Source organism: Pezoporus occidentalis, unplaced genomic scaffold (genome assembly GCF_034315485.1).
Source record: "Pezoporus occidentalis ecotype Australia unplaced genomic scaffold, CSIRO_AGI_Poc_V1 ctg162, whole genome shotgun sequence".
In the NCBI taxonomy this organism is placed as follows: domain Eukaryota; kingdom Metazoa; phylum Chordata; class Aves; order Psittaciformes; family Psittacidae; genus Pezoporus; species Pezoporus occidentalis.
The window spans coordinates 1,032,787-1,051,330 of NW_026913447.1; the positions used below are offsets into that span (position 1 = coordinate 1,032,787).

Genomic DNA, 18,544 nt, shown 5'->3' on the forward strand with positions numbered 1-18,544 from the left:
AATGTCATTCAGGTTCCAGTGGGATAACAAGGTGAATCTGAATCCTTGGCAGGACAGAGATACCACTCACATGTTCAAGTACCCAAACACATCAGTATGGAGCACAGAGATTCAGAAAAAACCTGCATAACAAGGAAGTGCTGAGCCTAAAGAATTGCCTGGCTGAGCTTACAACAAATTAACTTCCCCAAAACACCATATTTTCAAGAATGTTTGATAGTTCTAGAAAAGCCAGGTGATTTTTGCTGTTAGGCACCCTCTTTAGTGATTTCTGAAAATTATATGTAGGGTTTTCATGAACTTAGATATGTATTAGAAAATTCTGCCTTTCATGTTCTGTAGCTATCAACTCCTGTCTGAACAAAGCTGATGACTAGAACAGAACGTGAACAGTTGACTCCTTGATTTCCCTCTGAACAGATCACTAGCTATTACTCTCACCCAGTGTTTCAAGCCATTTGTTTATTCACAGTGGTATTATTAAAGCAACATTTCTATTATTTATGCAAAGCCTGAAGATTAAATAACAGTTTTAGGGCTTTTTTAATTCTGTGTACAAATAAGCTCCATGGAGGGTAAGGATTAAAGAATATAAGATGAGGTAATGAGTTTCACACAGGTAAGGGAATGAGAGGTGTTCAGGGTCTGTCTTGCTGTGTCACCTGCTGATAACCATTTCACACAAGAGCTTCCAATGTCATAAGTGTCTCAAAGATCTTGAATGAAAAGTAAGAAAAGATTGTGCACTCAGCTTACTCTGGGTTATCGCAGGGTCTCTCTGCACTCTGAACTCCTGCCCCACACGTCCTTGTGCAATGGGACCAGGATGACCAAACACCCCATCCGCCATGGATTGCTTCAGGAGTCTTGCCTACTGTAATGCACTCACCAGAAAAGCACCACTGAAGAGAGAAGAGGAAGGACAAACAGCCTAAGATCATTATTGCAGGAAAATGTTATTGTGAATGATTTGTTATTTCAGGGTTGAAAATTTAAGTGAGATGTCACATGATGCTCCTCTTTCACACTGAACAATAGCAGAGCTACTGATGGATCCTCCACCACCCTTTTGTAGGCAGCAGAACTGTCACCTTGTTCTCTCCGCACCGAGTTCCATCTGCAGCTGCATCCAGTTTGGAGCGGCAGGAGCCTTTTACCGAGCACCACAGTGTCTGGCAAAGGTTCTGGAAAAGAAAGAAAACTGCAGCAGTCTGAAGCAAAGCTGAACCCCTATGGCCAAGATTTTCAAAAGCCTTCCGTAGTTTTATACATCCGTCAGAAAGCCTTGTAAAGAATGTAATTTCAAAAGCAAATGTTCAGGGTTTTCCACAAAAGTTAGGACCAGATTTAGCTACTCCTCATTAGTGTACAAGGAGAAACTACTTAACAAATACAAAATGGTAAATACTTTCTACCAAGTGAATTACGTTTTACTTGAGCTAGTATTTTTCCCATTGGCCGCTCAGGTCCCAGCTACACACAGGAAAAATGGCTTTGCAAAGTTTGGGCACAACTGCTTATAGCGAAGATGAACAGAGTTTATGATTTTCATTTGATGAGTACTAATGAGTACAATCTTCAAATTTGCATTGCTGTCTACCTGAAAACATAGAGTGAAACCAAAGAAGTTTAGAGAAGCCAGCCGAGAAAATAAACACAAAGTCGTATCTCCAAGTACAACAGTTAGGTTAATATTCATGGAGGTCCCAAAATTAAATGAGGGAAAATAGATCAAAACACAGGTCTCTTAAATCATCAGCCAAACAGATGGCAAAGGAATGATCTAAAAGAAGCAGTCCAAGCTACCTGGAAGAGAAAAAAGCCTAGTGGGCTGGGTGGAGCAAAGGCTCTGGTTAGTGAGTGACTGCATATTAAGTTACTCAGACACTGATGCCAGTTTAATGCAGTAACGCACTGCATTTCAGCTGCTGCTGCAGGTGCAGTGGTCAACTCCACTGAAGGGACAGAAACTCCTGAGATTCAAAAGATCTAGAAGGGCAAATAAACATTACAGCTACCTCATAGCAAGTCTTCTCACTCAATTAAAACAATTCTCTACAGAGTGAGGGCACACATCAAGGGCTAGTCCCCCCTCCTCAGTTCACACGCATACCAGCTTCTCTTTTGATTGGCACACAGCAGTCCTGCATGCTTGGGAACTCCTGAATGAGCTTTGTGTGGAAAGCTGGAGAAATCAGGGCTGTCAGAGAGACTGCAGTCCCATTGGGAATAACAGAAGCAAAAGCCATGGAGCTCTGGGCAAGGTCTCAGCTGAGGCTGTTTGAAATGAAGAGTTCAGCACTGCAGAGAGGACAGAGCTGGCAGCTTCTATCTGTGAAGCAGGGGGAGCTGTACATGTCATCCAAGAAAGGATCTGGTAAGAAGGATGCCACTAGCAGATCCCAGTAGCAGTTTCCACTGGTATTCTCACAGAAAGCAACATGCTAGGTATGGGAGCCAACATAGAAACTGTGCACTTGCAAAAAATCCATCCCCAGTGAGCTAGCAGTAACATCTGTCTGAGTGTGAAATGTGAAACTTGAATGACTGCTTCTGTTTAAAAATAGAAAAATGATTTGTTTCTATTTAAAATAGCTAAGCTTAGGCACAGTCTGTTTTGAGTGAGATACCTTTTATTAACTTTCTGCATTCTGTGTTAACCCTGGTTTTCATCTAGAACACTGGAAAAAAACTTGATACAAAGAACATTTCAAAGCACTCCAAAACTCCAGTTGGAATACAATGTCTGGGGCACTGAATCTTGGCTCATTTAGCTTTTGGACAATGTATTGGTCAAAGGTTGTTTTGCAGTCCCCTATTTACAGTTCAAGAGTAGTATTACTTACAACTCTTTGTGAAGCCATTATCGTCAGGTTCTTAAGGCTAACCAAGTGTTCTGCCTAATTAATTTTCTTTCATTATGAAATTAATTCTTTATTTTACTCTTGTATGTAGAGTGCTTTTTTATTATGTTTTGTGGGTTTAGTGTTGTCATGGTTTAAGCCCAGCTGGCAACCCAGAAACCACGCAGCTGTTCACTCAGTCCCCACCTTCCTCCCCCAGCTGTGGGAGGGATGGGGAGGATAATCAAAAGAATGTTAACTCCCACGAGTTGAGATAAGAACAGTCTGGTAACTAAGGTATAACACAAACCACTACTGCTACCACCAATAATGATAATGATAAGGGAAATAACAAGGGAAGAGAATGCAACTGCTCTCCACCTGCCGACCGATACCCAGCCCGACCCGAGCAGTGATATAGCCCTTCCAGCTAACTGCCCCCGGTTTCTATGCTGGGCATGACGTGCTGTGTTATGGATACCTCTTTGGTCAGTTTGGGCCAGGTGTCCTGTCTCTGCTTCCTCCCGGCTTCCCCTCCTCCCTAGCAGAGCATGAGACTCACAAAGTCCTTGGTCAAAGTAAACATTACTGAGTAACAGCTAAAAACATTGGTGTTATCAGAGCTGTTCCCAGGCTGAAAGTCAAAACCACAGCACTGCACCAGCTACTAAGGAGAAAAATGACTGCTACTGATGAACCCAGGACAAGTCCTACACTGTGCTTCAGATACCACAAAAAGGCACTGAAGCCAAACACAGCTTTCCACTGACAGATAAATTTTTATGAAGTCTATTCATAGATTTCAATGTCAAGGGTTCACGGAAGAAATTTTTTAGCTTTGCAAGAATTTTCCATATTGATCTCCATGCACCAGAGCTTTTTTCCACAATACTGGAATAATAACAGTGCAAGGAAAAGTACTGCTTACGGTATGCTCTTGGAGGCAACAACAGAAATTCATGACTCTACCATGGACTTACTGAAAGGCAAGTGATTTTTATTATCAGCAATACTGTATACACTTTCCACTCAATCTATGAGATCAGGGTCTGTGACTGAAAAACAGTAGGGTCCAAAACCCCAAACAGCTTCACTGAAGTCAGTGGAAGTTTTGGAGATAAAGAGAGGGCAATTACATAAGGATTCTGAGCTCCTACAGCCTGTCTGATAAGAAACTATGGATATACCTACCACTTGGAAAATTCCTCCCCTGAATCTATATTCTGCTTTTCTTTTCCTTATTTCAGGGACAGTCTTTAAGTGCTTAGAGGACTTACTACCTAAATGGTTCATGGAAATCACTACCCGAATTATAAATCTTAGTCTTTGCTAAGTGAAGTCACTGAACCCTGAGGCATGTTCACCTAAATGCAGATTTTTCTCTCAAAAAGAATCTGTGGATCAAATTCTAATGTCAGACATAGCCTGGTCAGTGAGCAAGTGTTAAGTAACAGTCAAAAGGTAAAGGACAGTCAGACCTCTTAGACAAAATGACTAGATTGTTCACTCAACATGCCAGGCAGACTATACTATTCACAACTCCTTTTCCTGCCAGCGCAGCTACCTGCAAAACAGTCATTCCAGTGAAATGCAAAATAAGATTATATCAATTAATTTTCTGACATATGTATAGCTGTAAAATTGGTTATTCAGGAGATGTTGAATGCAAAGGCCTGCTAGGTTCAAACCCAAGGAGACACAGAATGAACCAATACTGCAAAATTACACTTTAATTTTCTATCTTTACCAATAGACAAATTATAGTAACTGAGGAAACTGGAACAGCAGGTAATGAAAGCAATCTTTCAATACCTGCTTCAGAATCAGTAGATGCAGTTCAACACTGGTAATCACATTATCTATTAAGGCTGAGAAGATTAATCAGAGATAATCTCCCTAATAGAAGGGTAGATGAGGATATGAATGATTATCTGAATGAAATAAACAGCCACTGTCAGCAGTCTCCAATCCACAGATGAGCACAATACTTTGCCTAAAAACACTCCAGCACTGCCAATAGCCATAATGCCACTTCTGCCACAGCCGTGTTTAACAGAGTGAGCAAGATGAATGCTATCTGCAATGTTTGCTGCACACTACTGACCAAAACACAGTGAAAATTAGTGATCACTTAGCTAGACTAGACTTGAAACCATGGCTTCTTCTGTTCTAAGTAGAAAAATGTTGTATGGAGCCAAATGGCTCTGAACATGCTAGGTACAGTCAAAACACTATACTACTGCACCTAAACGACTATAACCTGTTACTCCAAAGTAGCTCCTAGCTCCTGTAGGGAGTTGTGCTGCTGTGACTTTACCACTCTCCTCCAACTCCACACAACACTGTTTAGCTGTGCTGTGAAACAAACCCTAGGGTATCTTGTAAATGACACATTTCCACATAAAAAAATCTGATGTTTGATGGGAATATAAAGATTCTTCAATGTCTGTGGACTGAAATTCCCTTTAACTAGTTAGACCACCAAGAGTCTTCAAAAACAGGATGTATGGGGAGAGAGCACAACCCTGATTTCTTCAGAAAATGTTTGCTGGAACTGAAGATTTGTTTCCAGAATCATTTGATCAGCTGTAAGCTACAAGTTTGAAGCACCATTTAAAATGGGAGTTAAGCTGCATTGAAAGTTTACTCAAGATCAGTATCACAGGTTTAAAAACAAAACTACTCCAGTGCTGAAGGACAGACATTTAACAATAGATACGGGGTGAGATCCAGTAAAGGTCTTGCAAAAGACAAGGCAAACAGTACAACTCACTTCCAGACTCTGAAAAACAGTGTTAGGCAATGCCTGCACTACACACCTAGCCCATGAGACTCTGAACATGCACATTTGTAGTCAGCAATTGAGGTTCACTAACTAACTGCACTTCCATGCTGCTCAAGAAGCATAAGTTCTTATTAGGAGAATAAAAAAAACATAGAGCACTTACATCTACATCTTCACAGAAAGTAGCATTAGAACCATACTGAAGCTGGCACTGGTGATGCACATCATAAATCACTCCAGGAGCAATGATTGGGGACTTTAAAACTTCTTTTTGGGGAATATCATCTAGACAGAATCCCCACCCGCGACTAAAAGACAAAATTGCATATTAAAAGGACCCTGCAACCACAGCTTTTAGACATTTCATTACAGACTTTCAACTTCTAATTCTTAACGGTAATTTCACACATGGCCTTTGGAAATAATACTTCCAAATTCCACCTAAGTTATGTTGAAATGCTGCTAACAAATATCTAGTAAGGGAGGGTTTACAAAGGCAAACTATAGCTTGTCAAAGGGGAAGTATCACAAGGTCATTATAGTTTGCGGAGTGGCTTCAGAGTACTCCAAAATTCTGGTTAAAGTTATATCATATTGCTGCTCTTTCAAAGAAAAACATAATGAATTTGAACAGGTCATGGAAGTCAACACATCTCATTTTGGCAAATGCAAGGCCTGTGATTTTCCATCAGAGTCCTTGATGGAAAGGCTTCTTTCTTCCTGACAGCTGCAGAAAGCAGGTTGCATCAAACTGGAGCCAATGTGGCAAGACTCAAGTTCACTTCCAAAAACAAGAATATAATGGAGCTTTTCCCAAATGCTAAGTGAACAATAAGCCTAGGGCATTCCTTCCATACAAATTAACTCAAGCACACTGCAAAAAGACAAATTTAGTAGTGTAATAATAGAGGATTTACTTTAAATTCCACATAAACATCTCATACACAGCTGTATTCATTTCAGCCAAATGCTACAACCTGATCACTCACTCTAGGAAACGTGTGATGTATTCCTTGCTGCACTGTGACCAGGTAAGTGGAGTAGGATCATACTGCAACTGTCGGGACATAATATACGGGCGCTTTCCAATAGGCTCACAGTCATTCTCTTTTCCATCATGCTGGATGCCAAAGCTGAGAAAAAACAACATTTAGTAATTCTACCTGATTGGTTGTACCACAACACCTACCTATGGGTTCCACACTGTGCTTAAAAATACACTGGAGTTGTTTTCTACTGTGGTGAGATGTAGATACCTGTTTGCTAAAAACCTACCAAAAAATCTACACTCCCTCCAACAAAGCTTTCAAATATATGTTATGTACAGTGCAAAATAAAGAACAGACTGTGAAAGACTATACTGAAGGGAATTTTTAAGGTACACAAAACACTATTGAACAGTTGGGCTGGGAATCACAGCTTAAACCTCAAAGTTCTATCAAAGCTGCTAAAGCGAAAAGTGCTTCCTAGCTTTTGGATCCCAATTATTTCAGACTCGTACCACTTTAACCAAGACCAGGCTTTGTTACATTCTGTCTTACAGTGCCTTATAATCATGCCTCTATTGCTTGGGTTTTTTATATCTCTTTTTATAGACTGAAATAGAGCTATTGGCTGGATGTGAGGATACAATTCTTTACAATGAATTAAAATGAATACATGTAAAACACTGGAAAAGGATGTTGTAGATATGCCATCCCTGGAGACATTTAAGGCCAGGCTGGATGTGGTTCTTGTTCACCTGATGTAGACGAAGAAGATATCCCTGCTCATTGCAGGGGGAGTTGCAGCAGATGACCTTTGAAGGTCCCCTCCAACACAAACTATTCTACGATTCTATTGCTTTCAAAATTGCTGAACATTCAAATGAGTTTGCCTCAAACCCCTACTCCTTCCTACTTAGCTTTCTCAACCTGTGCCTTACAAACTGATCTCCACAGCAGGTTCTCTCCAGGTTCTCTTGACTTATTAAGAAATCTTGCTATTCAACAGCTTGTAAAAATCATAAACATATAAAACTTTGGGTGGGATTCAACTTACTAAACATAAATGCCTTCACATCACCTCATTGTGAAGGAAATTATCTGAAATAATAATATGCAAAGATACTGATATATGAGGAGGTTGACTCCTATACTGTTAACATCTGAAGGTGTGTAAGCTCTTGTGTGAAACCGCAGTGAAAACTGACTCAGAATTTGATTCAGTCATGGACCAGAGTTCAAATCACTTAAGACTATGTTTCTAGAAAATGTAATTATAAAATGACCCAAATGTTCCAAAAGCAGGGCATGATTTCAGACATAATCAACTCCATTAATGGGTCTGAGATGTAAAAGCGAGTTGACACAGTTGACACAGGAGGCTGCAGAAGTCTAGAGGGATAGTATGGGTGAGAGTTGACATTCATCTAAGGAATGGATACATTGCTTTTTTTCTCATTTTTCATTCATCTGTTCTTAGTGACTTTTATTGTCCACACCTGAACTTTTTAATCTAGCTTGTGGCAAGAATGGTTCCATGTTAATAACAAACCCTACAGTATTCAGTTTTCTTTGCGGAGACAGCTCTTTCAGGCAAGGCCCTGCTTCACTCCCACCAAGGTGAGTACAGTAACACTCTGTCTCACAGCATCCACAGCTGTGAGTTATCAGCCACTCAGGCTAGACTAGGAGAGGATCGCACATAGCTCTATGGGAAGAAGTATCTTCTGACTATGGCTGTTAATGGGAAAATCTTTCTGTCAACAAGAGGGTTGAGGACCAGGTAACTAAGCCCACAGCATCCAGATCCAATTGTAATGATTTCAATGTTATGTACTTTCATTACTTCCTTTCTGGTGATAGAGAAGTTGAATAAAAAAAGGCCAATTAATGGCTGATAGGATCAATACTTGAGTAATCTTTGTATCAGATGACAATGATAAAGAGATGATGATTATTATTGTTAAGATACAATCAGCACATACAGATTTCATCCTGATTGGTGGCTGGGTGCACAACACAAGTAATGTGATTGTAGATACAGCAATGAACTTGTTACCTAGCCAAGCGACATGGTCCAGCTGAGAAGAACTCTAGCCAGAGTATCCATAAAATAATACTCTGCCCTAAGGAAAACACCTCCGTTTCAAAAGAGATTCAAAAATCAGATTATTTTCAGGTGAGGTGAATAAACCAACTCACCATCAAAAATACCCCAGAAATTTGAAATACTGAGACACCTAGTTCAAGCAAATATCCAATAATAAAGAGCTTAGCTGTGTCTGAAACTAAATGCCCTGGAACTTCAGTTCACTTGACCCAAGTGTATCCACGACTGCAATATTAATATGCAGAAGACACCAGTTATTAAGAAATGCCCAAAAGTGACTTTATTTGTAGGTCAGAAAGGAGAACAAAGATAGTTGACATTTCTGTGAGGTTTCACTGCTTGAATTGAAAATGGTTTCTAGCTAATCTGCAATGTTGAAGTACCCTGATTTAAGGAAACAGGTATGCTTTAAATTACTTGGATTGATTTGGAGATCATCTAAAGTAATTGCATAGTAATTCAGTATATGTTTGGAAAAATCAGCATGATTAAGTCATGCTTCTTTGTAGCTTTAATATTTCATCCTGATGTACTGCCCTAGCAGACTCTGTTAAAAGGAGCAGACTGGATAGTTGTAGATACAAAGGTCAGTGGCTTAAGAATCTCTTTCTTATTCCTTTGCCTAGAGAAAGCAAACACAGTTTTGAATTTAGTAACAGAGACATTAACTTACTCCTTCTTTTGTTTCTGTCTGACAATTTGACTATTAACAAACATTTAATAAATTAAACTCAGCTAGCCATCCATCCCCCCTTCAACTTCAACTATACCTGTGTCCAAGTTCATGAGCAATAGTAAAAGCCAAAGGTAGGCCAGAATCTTCATTAATGTTACAGCTTCTGTGAGGTTGACACATGCCTGACAGATGAGATAAACCTAAGGTTTCACATGGACGATTCATGCCAGCACAGATGTCCTTTCTAGAATCACAAAAGAGACATGCCATTAGAAGAGCTTAAAATCAACTGGAGAGCATCAGTTACAGTAGGTGGTAAGTCTCTATCTTATACTGTATTAGTGCTAACTGGCATTTTAAGCAAAGTACGATGTTAACGTATTTGCAAATATATTTGCAAATATATGCAACAAAAATATGCAGTTTTTCTGCTACTATCACAGTATACTGCTATAATGTGCAGCCACTATTATGTTGCTGCACTGCCTAAATACATATCTTTATTGTCAACTCACATAAGAAAAAGTTTTAAAGCCTTCAGTGTTTTGAGGCATGGTTTATTAAACTCATCATACCTCTCAGCTTCATTCACATGAACTGCTTGAAGCCTGTTTATTTGTATAGGTAAACCATGCATCATCATGAGACTTCTTTATCGCATTCTTATTTTAAGATTTGTTGACTCTTTTCTTTACTGCACCACTTGAGGGATTTTATTTTTGTGATGGGTTGTTTTTTTTGCCTGACAGACTTTAACTTAGGACTTTTTTTTTCTTGCAAGCCTTAGACTCAGTCTTTTCTCTCATTCTTCTCAGTCTTTTCTCTCAGTTGTGTGCAGATTGCATCCATTTCTATGATTTGTAGTTCTGTTTCATGTTCTTCCACAAACTCCCTGTGTAATCTCAAACATAAACTTCAAGCGTGCTGTTCCTCCCTCGTTCATATGGAAAAAAATGTGTCTTCTTAAATACAGAGATAGTATTTAAAAATCATACACTTTATTGCTTAAAAATAATGGCAGTGTGTTTGCAAGATAATCTTCAATTCTGAGCTGCACCTGTATATGGCTTTAGGATTTGTCGTTATGGAGTTCTTCATCTACATGCTATGTTGTTTTGGTGTATTGCCTCAAAGAAGAACAGAGAAGTGACTAAGCACAAAATGAGATATGAGCAAGTGGGGAAAATTACTTGAGGTCTGCAAATTGCTAATCTCTCGGGACATACAGATCTATTTCCTGACTAAAATGCATCACCAATAAAACACCCACGTGTATATATAAAGTGTTATATGTACTTCGAAAACAAATTAAAAACAATCCCTTTAAAAAGTACAGCAGGTCTAACTTTAACCACATGTTTTTGTAACTCTCATTTTCTGCCTGTATGAGTGTCAGGCACACTCACACTAGGTTATTTTTTGCATTACCACTGTATTTTTGAAACAGCATGTCTTCATTAGACCACTTTACTGGGTTCTATGCAGGATGAACTAAATGATGTAATGAGCGTATCCAAACAATATCATCACCATAAAAATGCAACTAAACAATAGACAGTCACAGGCACTGAACTGCTGTCATACCTGGTTAGAAGGACAGCCACGTCATGGTGTGTAGGGTTGATGTCACTTTTAGGATTGACACTCTTCTGCCATTTGCAGAAACTAGCTAGTGTCTTATCAGCATGGTGAACTATCTTCAAGCCTTGCTAATGGGAAATGAAGGAAAACATTATTGTAAACACCATGCTGCACTGCAGTACCATGTCAGCAATGTTAGCTGTGAAGCTGGGTAATCTCTGAAATGCCCTTATGCTTTTGCCTGAAGATAGAGCCATCACTAGGAGCAATAAAATCTATTTATCTAACATATTGAATATTAAGTTAAAATGTTGATGTGTTTATAGTTGGTGCAGCTAAAGGAAAAACTAAATGCAGAAATGTACATACTTATGGGTAAGTGATCCAGCACTGAACTGAAACTGTCAAAAAAATGTTTTATATTCTCTAGAAAGCAAGTTTTCATCTATAGAGAAGGCAAAGACTACTTAGTATTGGACTTCATGCTCTAGTTTGTCCCAGTGTTATGTGAAAAATGTTATGCTCAGGGAACAATTACGCTTCCAAGGGTCTATTTCATTCACAGTGTTTTTCAGTTCCCAAGAGTCATTTGCAATGCAGTCATAGATGTTTCTTCCTCATCATTATATATTATACATGCAAGTTACTGAAATTGCTTCTGAAATACAAAGTATGCAAAATAAATTCATTTAAACACATATTTTTCTCATTTCTGGTCTTAGGCATTCACTTTGTCTCAGTTTAGTCTATTTAAATAAAATTTTTACTAACTATCTCAATAACATTGTTACTAGATAGTAATTTCTGGGCAACATAAAACTAAATCTTGAAATATATGCAACCGTGCTGCTTCCAACACTGTCCTGCCCATGGTTTATTATCAAAACAGCCACAGAAATTTCGCAACTAAACTCAACTGGATGTCATCATGGACTTCAGGTTCTAACTGTCCTGTTAAGATGCAAACTGCAGGTTTTGGCCCACATACTCTTACAATAAGGGATACAAGGATAGCCTCTATACTAATAATTTATTTCAGAAGAGACTGCCTGGCCCCATGGCTTCATTCACTGCCTTCAGGAGCATCTGGCTTGTGCTTACAAAACATAAGCCATGGAGAAAAATTCCCTTAACGTGTTCCTGCAGTCAGACCTACTTATGTCATGCAGAGTTGTTTTTTTTTTTTAATATATAAAATTATGACAATCAGCATTTACTTAAGCATGTAACAACATATTTGTGAATGAAAGACATCAGAAACTACCAACATATAACTACTTTACAGCAGTTAGCACCTATTAAGGTTTGGGGTTTTTTTTTAGAAGATCTAAAGGAAAATGTTTGAGCTGCACAATGATAAATTCACTTCTTCAGAGACCTGCAAATACTCTAGCATACAATACATTTCAGGTAATGCTAGGTAATTAGATTCTGAGTGATGATGCATAATTTCTGTTCCTCATTTGGCCTTCCTTGGCATCCCGTCTTCTTCTGAAACTGGGGAGATTCCATTTTCCCAGTCCTAATTTGCTTGTTTTATTTACATTTTCCTTGGTGATTTTATGCAGAAATACCTTAAGTCATCAGCTAAATACTTTGCTATCCAGCAAAGTCTGGTTTTAGAATTTGTTCTGCCAAAGATTACAGAACAGTCAAATTAACACATTATTTCAAGCAAACAAACTCTTCTTTACAACTGCAGCTCAATGCACTGAAGTCCCAAGTCTGATGATATGTGACATTTTGAGGAAAATGAAAACCTTACCTCTTCCTCCTCAAAGAGAATGAGCCGAACCAGCACAATGTGAATTGCATTGCCAATGCTTGGATCGTGGAACAGCCCTGTGACCTGTGCCAGAGCCAGGAAGTATTAGATTAACTGATTTGTCTATAGCAGAACAGGACTTTAGAGACAAAATACATTTACTTCAAGCACACTGCTTGTCTTGATGTGGAGGTTCTGTTTTGGTTTTTAAATTCTCAATACACTTCACTGATCATTTACTGAAATGCAGTAAATGTTAGAACAACTGCAAAGGGCAGCTCTGCCAAATGAGTTATGATAAAAGATTTGGTAAAAGTTATTAAGCTAAAGACCAAAAACACATGCAAGATTATTTATGTTCATTTCCCTTCCAAGAACCTCAGAGTTCTCAAAAAGCATGTGCAGAAAAGAATGTAACATGTAGAGTCACGTAACACTGATGGAGAGAGGTTCACTCTGGGTGCAAAAAAATCAGCATATCAAATTATTCTGTTTTGATTTTTTTGTCAGAGACATGGACAGTGCTAGTGATTTAGACAGCAGTAGCCTGGAGAACATTAAGAAGGACTACAGAGCCTTGGGAGAGGTGGTTAGGGGCTCTGGAGCTCAGTCTTTTCGTCAATTCTCCAGGATAAAGGGGAGGACCTTAAAAAGGCTAGGCGGATTGGCCAGGTTAATAAATGGTTAGAACAGTGGTGCCATAGTCAGGGGTTTGGGTGTCTTGAACACGGGACCCAAGTCTGTAGGCCAGGTCTAGTCGGGCTGGTGGAGCTGGTCTGACAATGAAGGGGAAGAGCAGTTTTGGTAGGAGGCTTACCAGGCCGGTCAAAGGAGGCTTTAAACTAGATGTGTTGGGGGAGGGGGGCATCATTCCATCCCAACACACCCAGTCAGTTGCCAGCACCTATAATAAATGCTCAGAGCAATGTAGAGATATTCCAGCTGCTCCAGCCAATGAGCCGGCTTCAGTTGGAGCTCAGCTCAGGTGCCTCTATACAAACGCCCATAGCATGGGGAACAAACAAGAGGAATTAGAGATGTGTGCACGTCTACGGGGGTATGATATAACAGGCATCACAGAAACATGGTGGGATGGCTCCTACGACTGGAGTGTTGGAATGGAAGGTTACAGGCGCTGTAGAAAAGACAGGCCCGGCAGGTGGGGAGGGGAAGTTGCCGTTTATGTTAGGGATAGGCTGGAGAGTATGGAACTTTGTCTGGGGAGAGGGAGCAGTTAACAGAGAATCTGTGGGTCAGGGTTAAAGGGAGAACAGCTACAGGGGACATTACTGTGGGGATCTGTTACAGACTGCCTGATCAAGAGGATTATGTGGATGAGGCACTCTATAGACAGATAGGAACAGCCTCACGCTCACAGGCCCTTGTTCTCATGGGCAACTTCAACCACCCTGATATCTGTTGGAGGGACAGTACAGCCTGGCACAAGTAATCCAGGAGGTTCCTCGATTGTGTGGAGACAACTTCCTTCTGCAAGGAACAGAGGAGCCAACAAGGAGAGGTGCCATGCTTGACCTCATGCTCACCAACAGGGAAGGGCTGGTTGGAAATGTGACACTCCAGGGCAGCCTTGGATGTAGCAATCATGAGATGGTTGAATTTGAGATCCTCAGCACAGTGAGAAGAGCGTGCAGCAAGCTCACGGCCCTGGACTTCAAGGGGGCAGACTTTGGCCTCTTCAGGAGCCTGCTTAGGAAGGTTCCATGGGATATAGCCCTAGAGGGCAGGGGGACCTAAGACTGTTGATTGATATTCAAGGGTCACCTACGACAATCTCAGGAGTGTTGCATCCCAACCTGAAGGAAGTGCAGCAGGAGGGCCAGGAGACCTCCTTGGATGGATAAGGAGCTGCTGAAGAGACTTTGAGGGAAAAAAGAGGCTTACAAAAGGTGGAAGCAAGGACAGGCGGCCTGGGAAGAGTACAGGGATGTTGTCCAGGAAGCTAGGGACAGGTTAGGAAGGCTAAGGACAAGTTAGAATTAAACTTGGCTAGGGATGTTAAGGATAACAGGAAGGGATTCTACAGTTACATTGCAAATAAAAGACAGACTAGGGACAACGTGAGCCCTTTCTGGAAGCTACCAGGAGAACTGGCGACCCTGGACATGGAAAAGGCTGATTTTCTTAATGACTTCTTTGCCTCATTTTTCATTGGCAAATGCTCTGACCGTACCACCCAAGTCTTGGAAGGCAGAGGCAGGGGCTGTGAGAATGAAGACCCTACGCCCAGTGTAGGAGAGGATCTGGTTCGAGACCCTCTTAACAACCTGAACGTGCACAGATCCATGGGTCCTGATGAGATCCATCCGTGGGTCATGAAGGAGCTGGCAAATGAAGTTGCTAAGCCACTGGCCATCATATTTGAGAAATCATGGCAGTCAGGTGAAGTTCCCGACGACTGGAAAAGGGGAAATATAACCCCCATTTTCAAGAAGAGGAAAATGGATGACCCAGGGAACTACAGACCAGTCAGTCTCATCTCTGTGCCTGGCAAAATCTTGGAGCAGATTCTCCTGGAAGGCATGCTAAGGCACATGAAAAACAACAAGGTGCTTGGTGACAGCCAGCATGGCTTCACTAAGGGGAAATCCTGCCTGACCAATTTGGTGGCCTTCTATGATGGTTCCATGGAACTGATGGACAGGGGTAGAGCAGTTGACGTCATCTACCTGGACTTGTGCAAAGCATTCAACACTGGCCCACAGAACATCCTTGTCTCTAAATTGGAGAGACATCAGTTTGATGGATAGACCACTCGGTGGATAAAGAACTGGCTGGATGGCCGCACGCGAAGAGTTGTGCTCAATGGCTCAATGTCCGGCTGGAGACCAGTAATGAGTGGTGTCCCTCAGGTATCGGTGTTGGACTGGTCTTGTTCAACATCTTTGTCGCTGACATGGACAGTGGGATTGAGTGCGCCCTCAGCAAGTTTGCTGATGACACCAAGGTGTGTGGTTCGGTTGATACCCTGGAGGGAAGGAATGCCATCCAGAGGGACCTTGACATGCTTGTGAGGTGGCCTGATGCCAACCTTATGAAGTTTAACCATGCCAAGTGCAAGGTCCTACAGCTGGGTCGGAGCAATCCCAGGCACAGCTACAGGTTGGGCAGAGAAGAGATTCAGAGCAGCCCTGCGGAGAGGGACTTGGGGGTGTTGGTCGATGAGAAAATGAACATGAGCCGGCTTCAGTGTGCACTCACAGCCCAGAAATCAACCGTATCCTGGGCTGCATCAAAATGAGTGTGACCAGCAGGTCGAAGGAGGTGATCCTGCCCCTCTACTCTGCTCTTGTGAGACCTCACTTGGAGTATTGTGTGCAGTTCTGGTGTCCTCAACATAAAAAGGACATGGAACTGTTGGAACAAGTCCAGAGGAGGCCACGGGGATGATCAGGGGACTGGAGCACCTCCCATTTGAAAATAGGCTGAGAAAGTTGGGGCTGTTCAGCCTGGAGAAGAGAAGGCTGCGTGGAGACCTCATAGCAGCCTTCCAGTATCTGAAGGGGGCTATAAGAATGCTGGGGAGGGACTCTTCATTAGGGACTGTAGTGACAGGAGAAGGGGTGACAGGTTAAAACTTGAACAGGGGAGTTTAGATTGGATATAAGGAAGAAGTTCTTTCCTGTAAGGGTGGTGAGGCACTGGAATGGGTTGCCCAAGGAAGTTGTGAATGCTCCATCCCTGGTGGTGTTCAAGGCCAGGTTGGACAGAGCCTTTGGTGACATGGTTTAGTGGGAGGTGTCCCTGCCTGTGGCAGGGGGCTGGAACTAGATGATCTTGAGGTCCTTTCCAACCCTAACTATTCTATGATTCTATGACAGCTGGACTGATGTGCCCTCAGCATGTTTGCCAATGACACCAAACTGTGTGATGTAGTCAAGAATGACATTCAGAGGGACCTTGACACATTTAAGAGGTGGGCCAATGCCAACCTAATGAAATTCAACCAAGCCAAATGCAAGGTGCTACACCTGGGTCAGAGCAATCTTAGGCACAGCTACAGATTGGGTGGACAAGAGATTCAGAGTAGCCCCAGTGAGAAGGACTAGGGAATGTTGGCTGATGAGAAACTGAATTTGAGCTGATTTCAGTGTGAGCTCGCAGCCCAGAAAACCAACTGTACCCTGGGCTGCATCAAAAGGAGTGTGACCAGCAGGTCGAAAGAGGTGATCCTGCCCCTCTGTTCTGCTCTTGTGAGACCTGACTTGGAGAAGTCCTTGTGTCCTCAACCTAAGAAGGACATGGAGCTGTTGGAACAAGTCCAGAGGAGGCCACAAGGATGATCCGGGGGCTGGAGCACCTCCCATATGAAGAGAGGCTGAGAAAGTTGGGGCTGTTCAGCCTGGAGAAGAGAAGGCTGTGTGGAGGCGGGCTTATAAGGATGCCGAAGAGGGACTCTTCATTAGGGACTGTAGCGACAGGACAAGGGGTAATGGGTTTAAACTCAAACAGGGGGAAGTTCAAGTTAGTTATACCTAACCTGATATAGTTAGGAGATAGGATACAGGAAAAAGTTCTTTACTGTGAGGGTGGTGAGGCACTGGAACGGCTGCCCAAGGCAGTGGTAAATGCTCCATCCCTGGCAGTGTTCAAGGCCAGGTGGGAGAGAGCCCTGGGTGACATGGTTTAGTGTGAGGCATCCCTGCCCACAGCAGGATAGCTGGAATTAGATGATTTTAAGGTCTTTTCCAATCCAAACCATTCTATGATCCTACGATTTAATAAGAATCAGCTCTTGCCACAAAAAAAGCAAAAAATATTCAGTATTAGGCAAAGAGAAATCAGTCAAATTATGGATACTCTTCTGTTTTCACAGCACAGAAGAGGATGATAAGAACAAAAGCAAAGAGAATGAATCCATTAAAAAAAAAGTCAACATTAGAAAAGAGCAAGAAATGAACTAAAAAAACATCTGACCCAAATGCCATAAACAGCATCACAGTGTTGAATTAGACAGGAGGAAAAGGATTCGGAACAGAAAATAGTAATAATCTATCTCTATGTGAGCTATCACAAGAAATATGTATGGACAAAACTGATTGTGTTTGGGTCACAACGGGGAAATTACCAAAATCAACTGGAAATTGTATTTCCAAAAGTCTGGTTTGGATATGGGTCTTTTTCAAGGTAATAAACTGAAAATTGAATCACTGTGAGTAATCCTAGTATTTCAGGTACAAACTGCAGAGAAGATGGTAAGGCTTGTTTTTTCTTGAATCTGATGACAGGGGTTTATTCCACACATTTCCCCTATGGGAATCAGGAAACATACTGTATAAAGTAATGGACAGACAGGTTACCATGGCTAGAATTATACTGTGATTAATTTCATATATATATTACACACATACTATGATAATGACACAAAAGTCATCCTCAATAGACTCTTCATGGTCAATATCCACTATGATATAGATATTAACAGAAGATGTACCTGTAGGCAGTCCTACGAAATGCTATTGGTTTTTCCTATTAATGATTTTGAAACTTGCCACAAAGGAAAACACTGAAAGTTAAACTTTTGTATTATAGGCAGACACTCACCTGGAAAAATAGTTGTACTGGTTTTAACAGGGATAGAGTTAACTTTCTTCATAATAGCTTGTGTTGTTTGTATTTGTGACCAAAACAGTAGCACACTGATATTTTAGTTCTTGCTAAGTTTGTAAGATTTCCAATAGGCTGCTACATGCCTTTCTCACCCACAGACATGGGAAAGAATTTCTCTCTCTTGCTCTAGCTACCAACCTGAGATCGCCAATGAGCAGTCATCAGGGCAGACA

At 41.3% G+C, this 18,544-nt stretch overlaps 1 protein-coding gene across 2 annotated transcripts in view; it reads right to left on the reverse strand.

The window, feature by feature from the left end:
• ADAMTS12 (ADAM metallopeptidase with thrombospondin type 1 motif 12) overlaps positions 1–18,544 on the reverse strand; it is a 157,363-nt gene that overhangs the window by 56,649 nt on the left and 82,170 nt on the right. For both annotated transcript variants that reach the window (XM_062612884.1, XM_062612885.1), the window contains 7 exons: positions 12,744–12,827; positions 10,982–11,106; positions 9,492–9,641; positions 6,618–6,761; positions 5,792–5,936; positions 1,092–1,184; positions 757–902 (listed from right to left, as the gene is read on the reverse strand). In XM_062612884.1, coding sequence (XP_062468868.1) covers positions 757–902; positions 1,092–1,184; positions 5,792–5,936; positions 6,618–6,761; positions 9,492–9,641; positions 10,982–11,106; positions 12,744–12,827 — 887 coding nt within the window. The remainder of the gene's footprint in view (positions 1–756; positions 903–1,091; positions 1,185–5,791; positions 5,937–6,617; positions 6,762–9,491; positions 9,642–10,981; positions 11,107–12,743; positions 12,828–18,544) is intronic.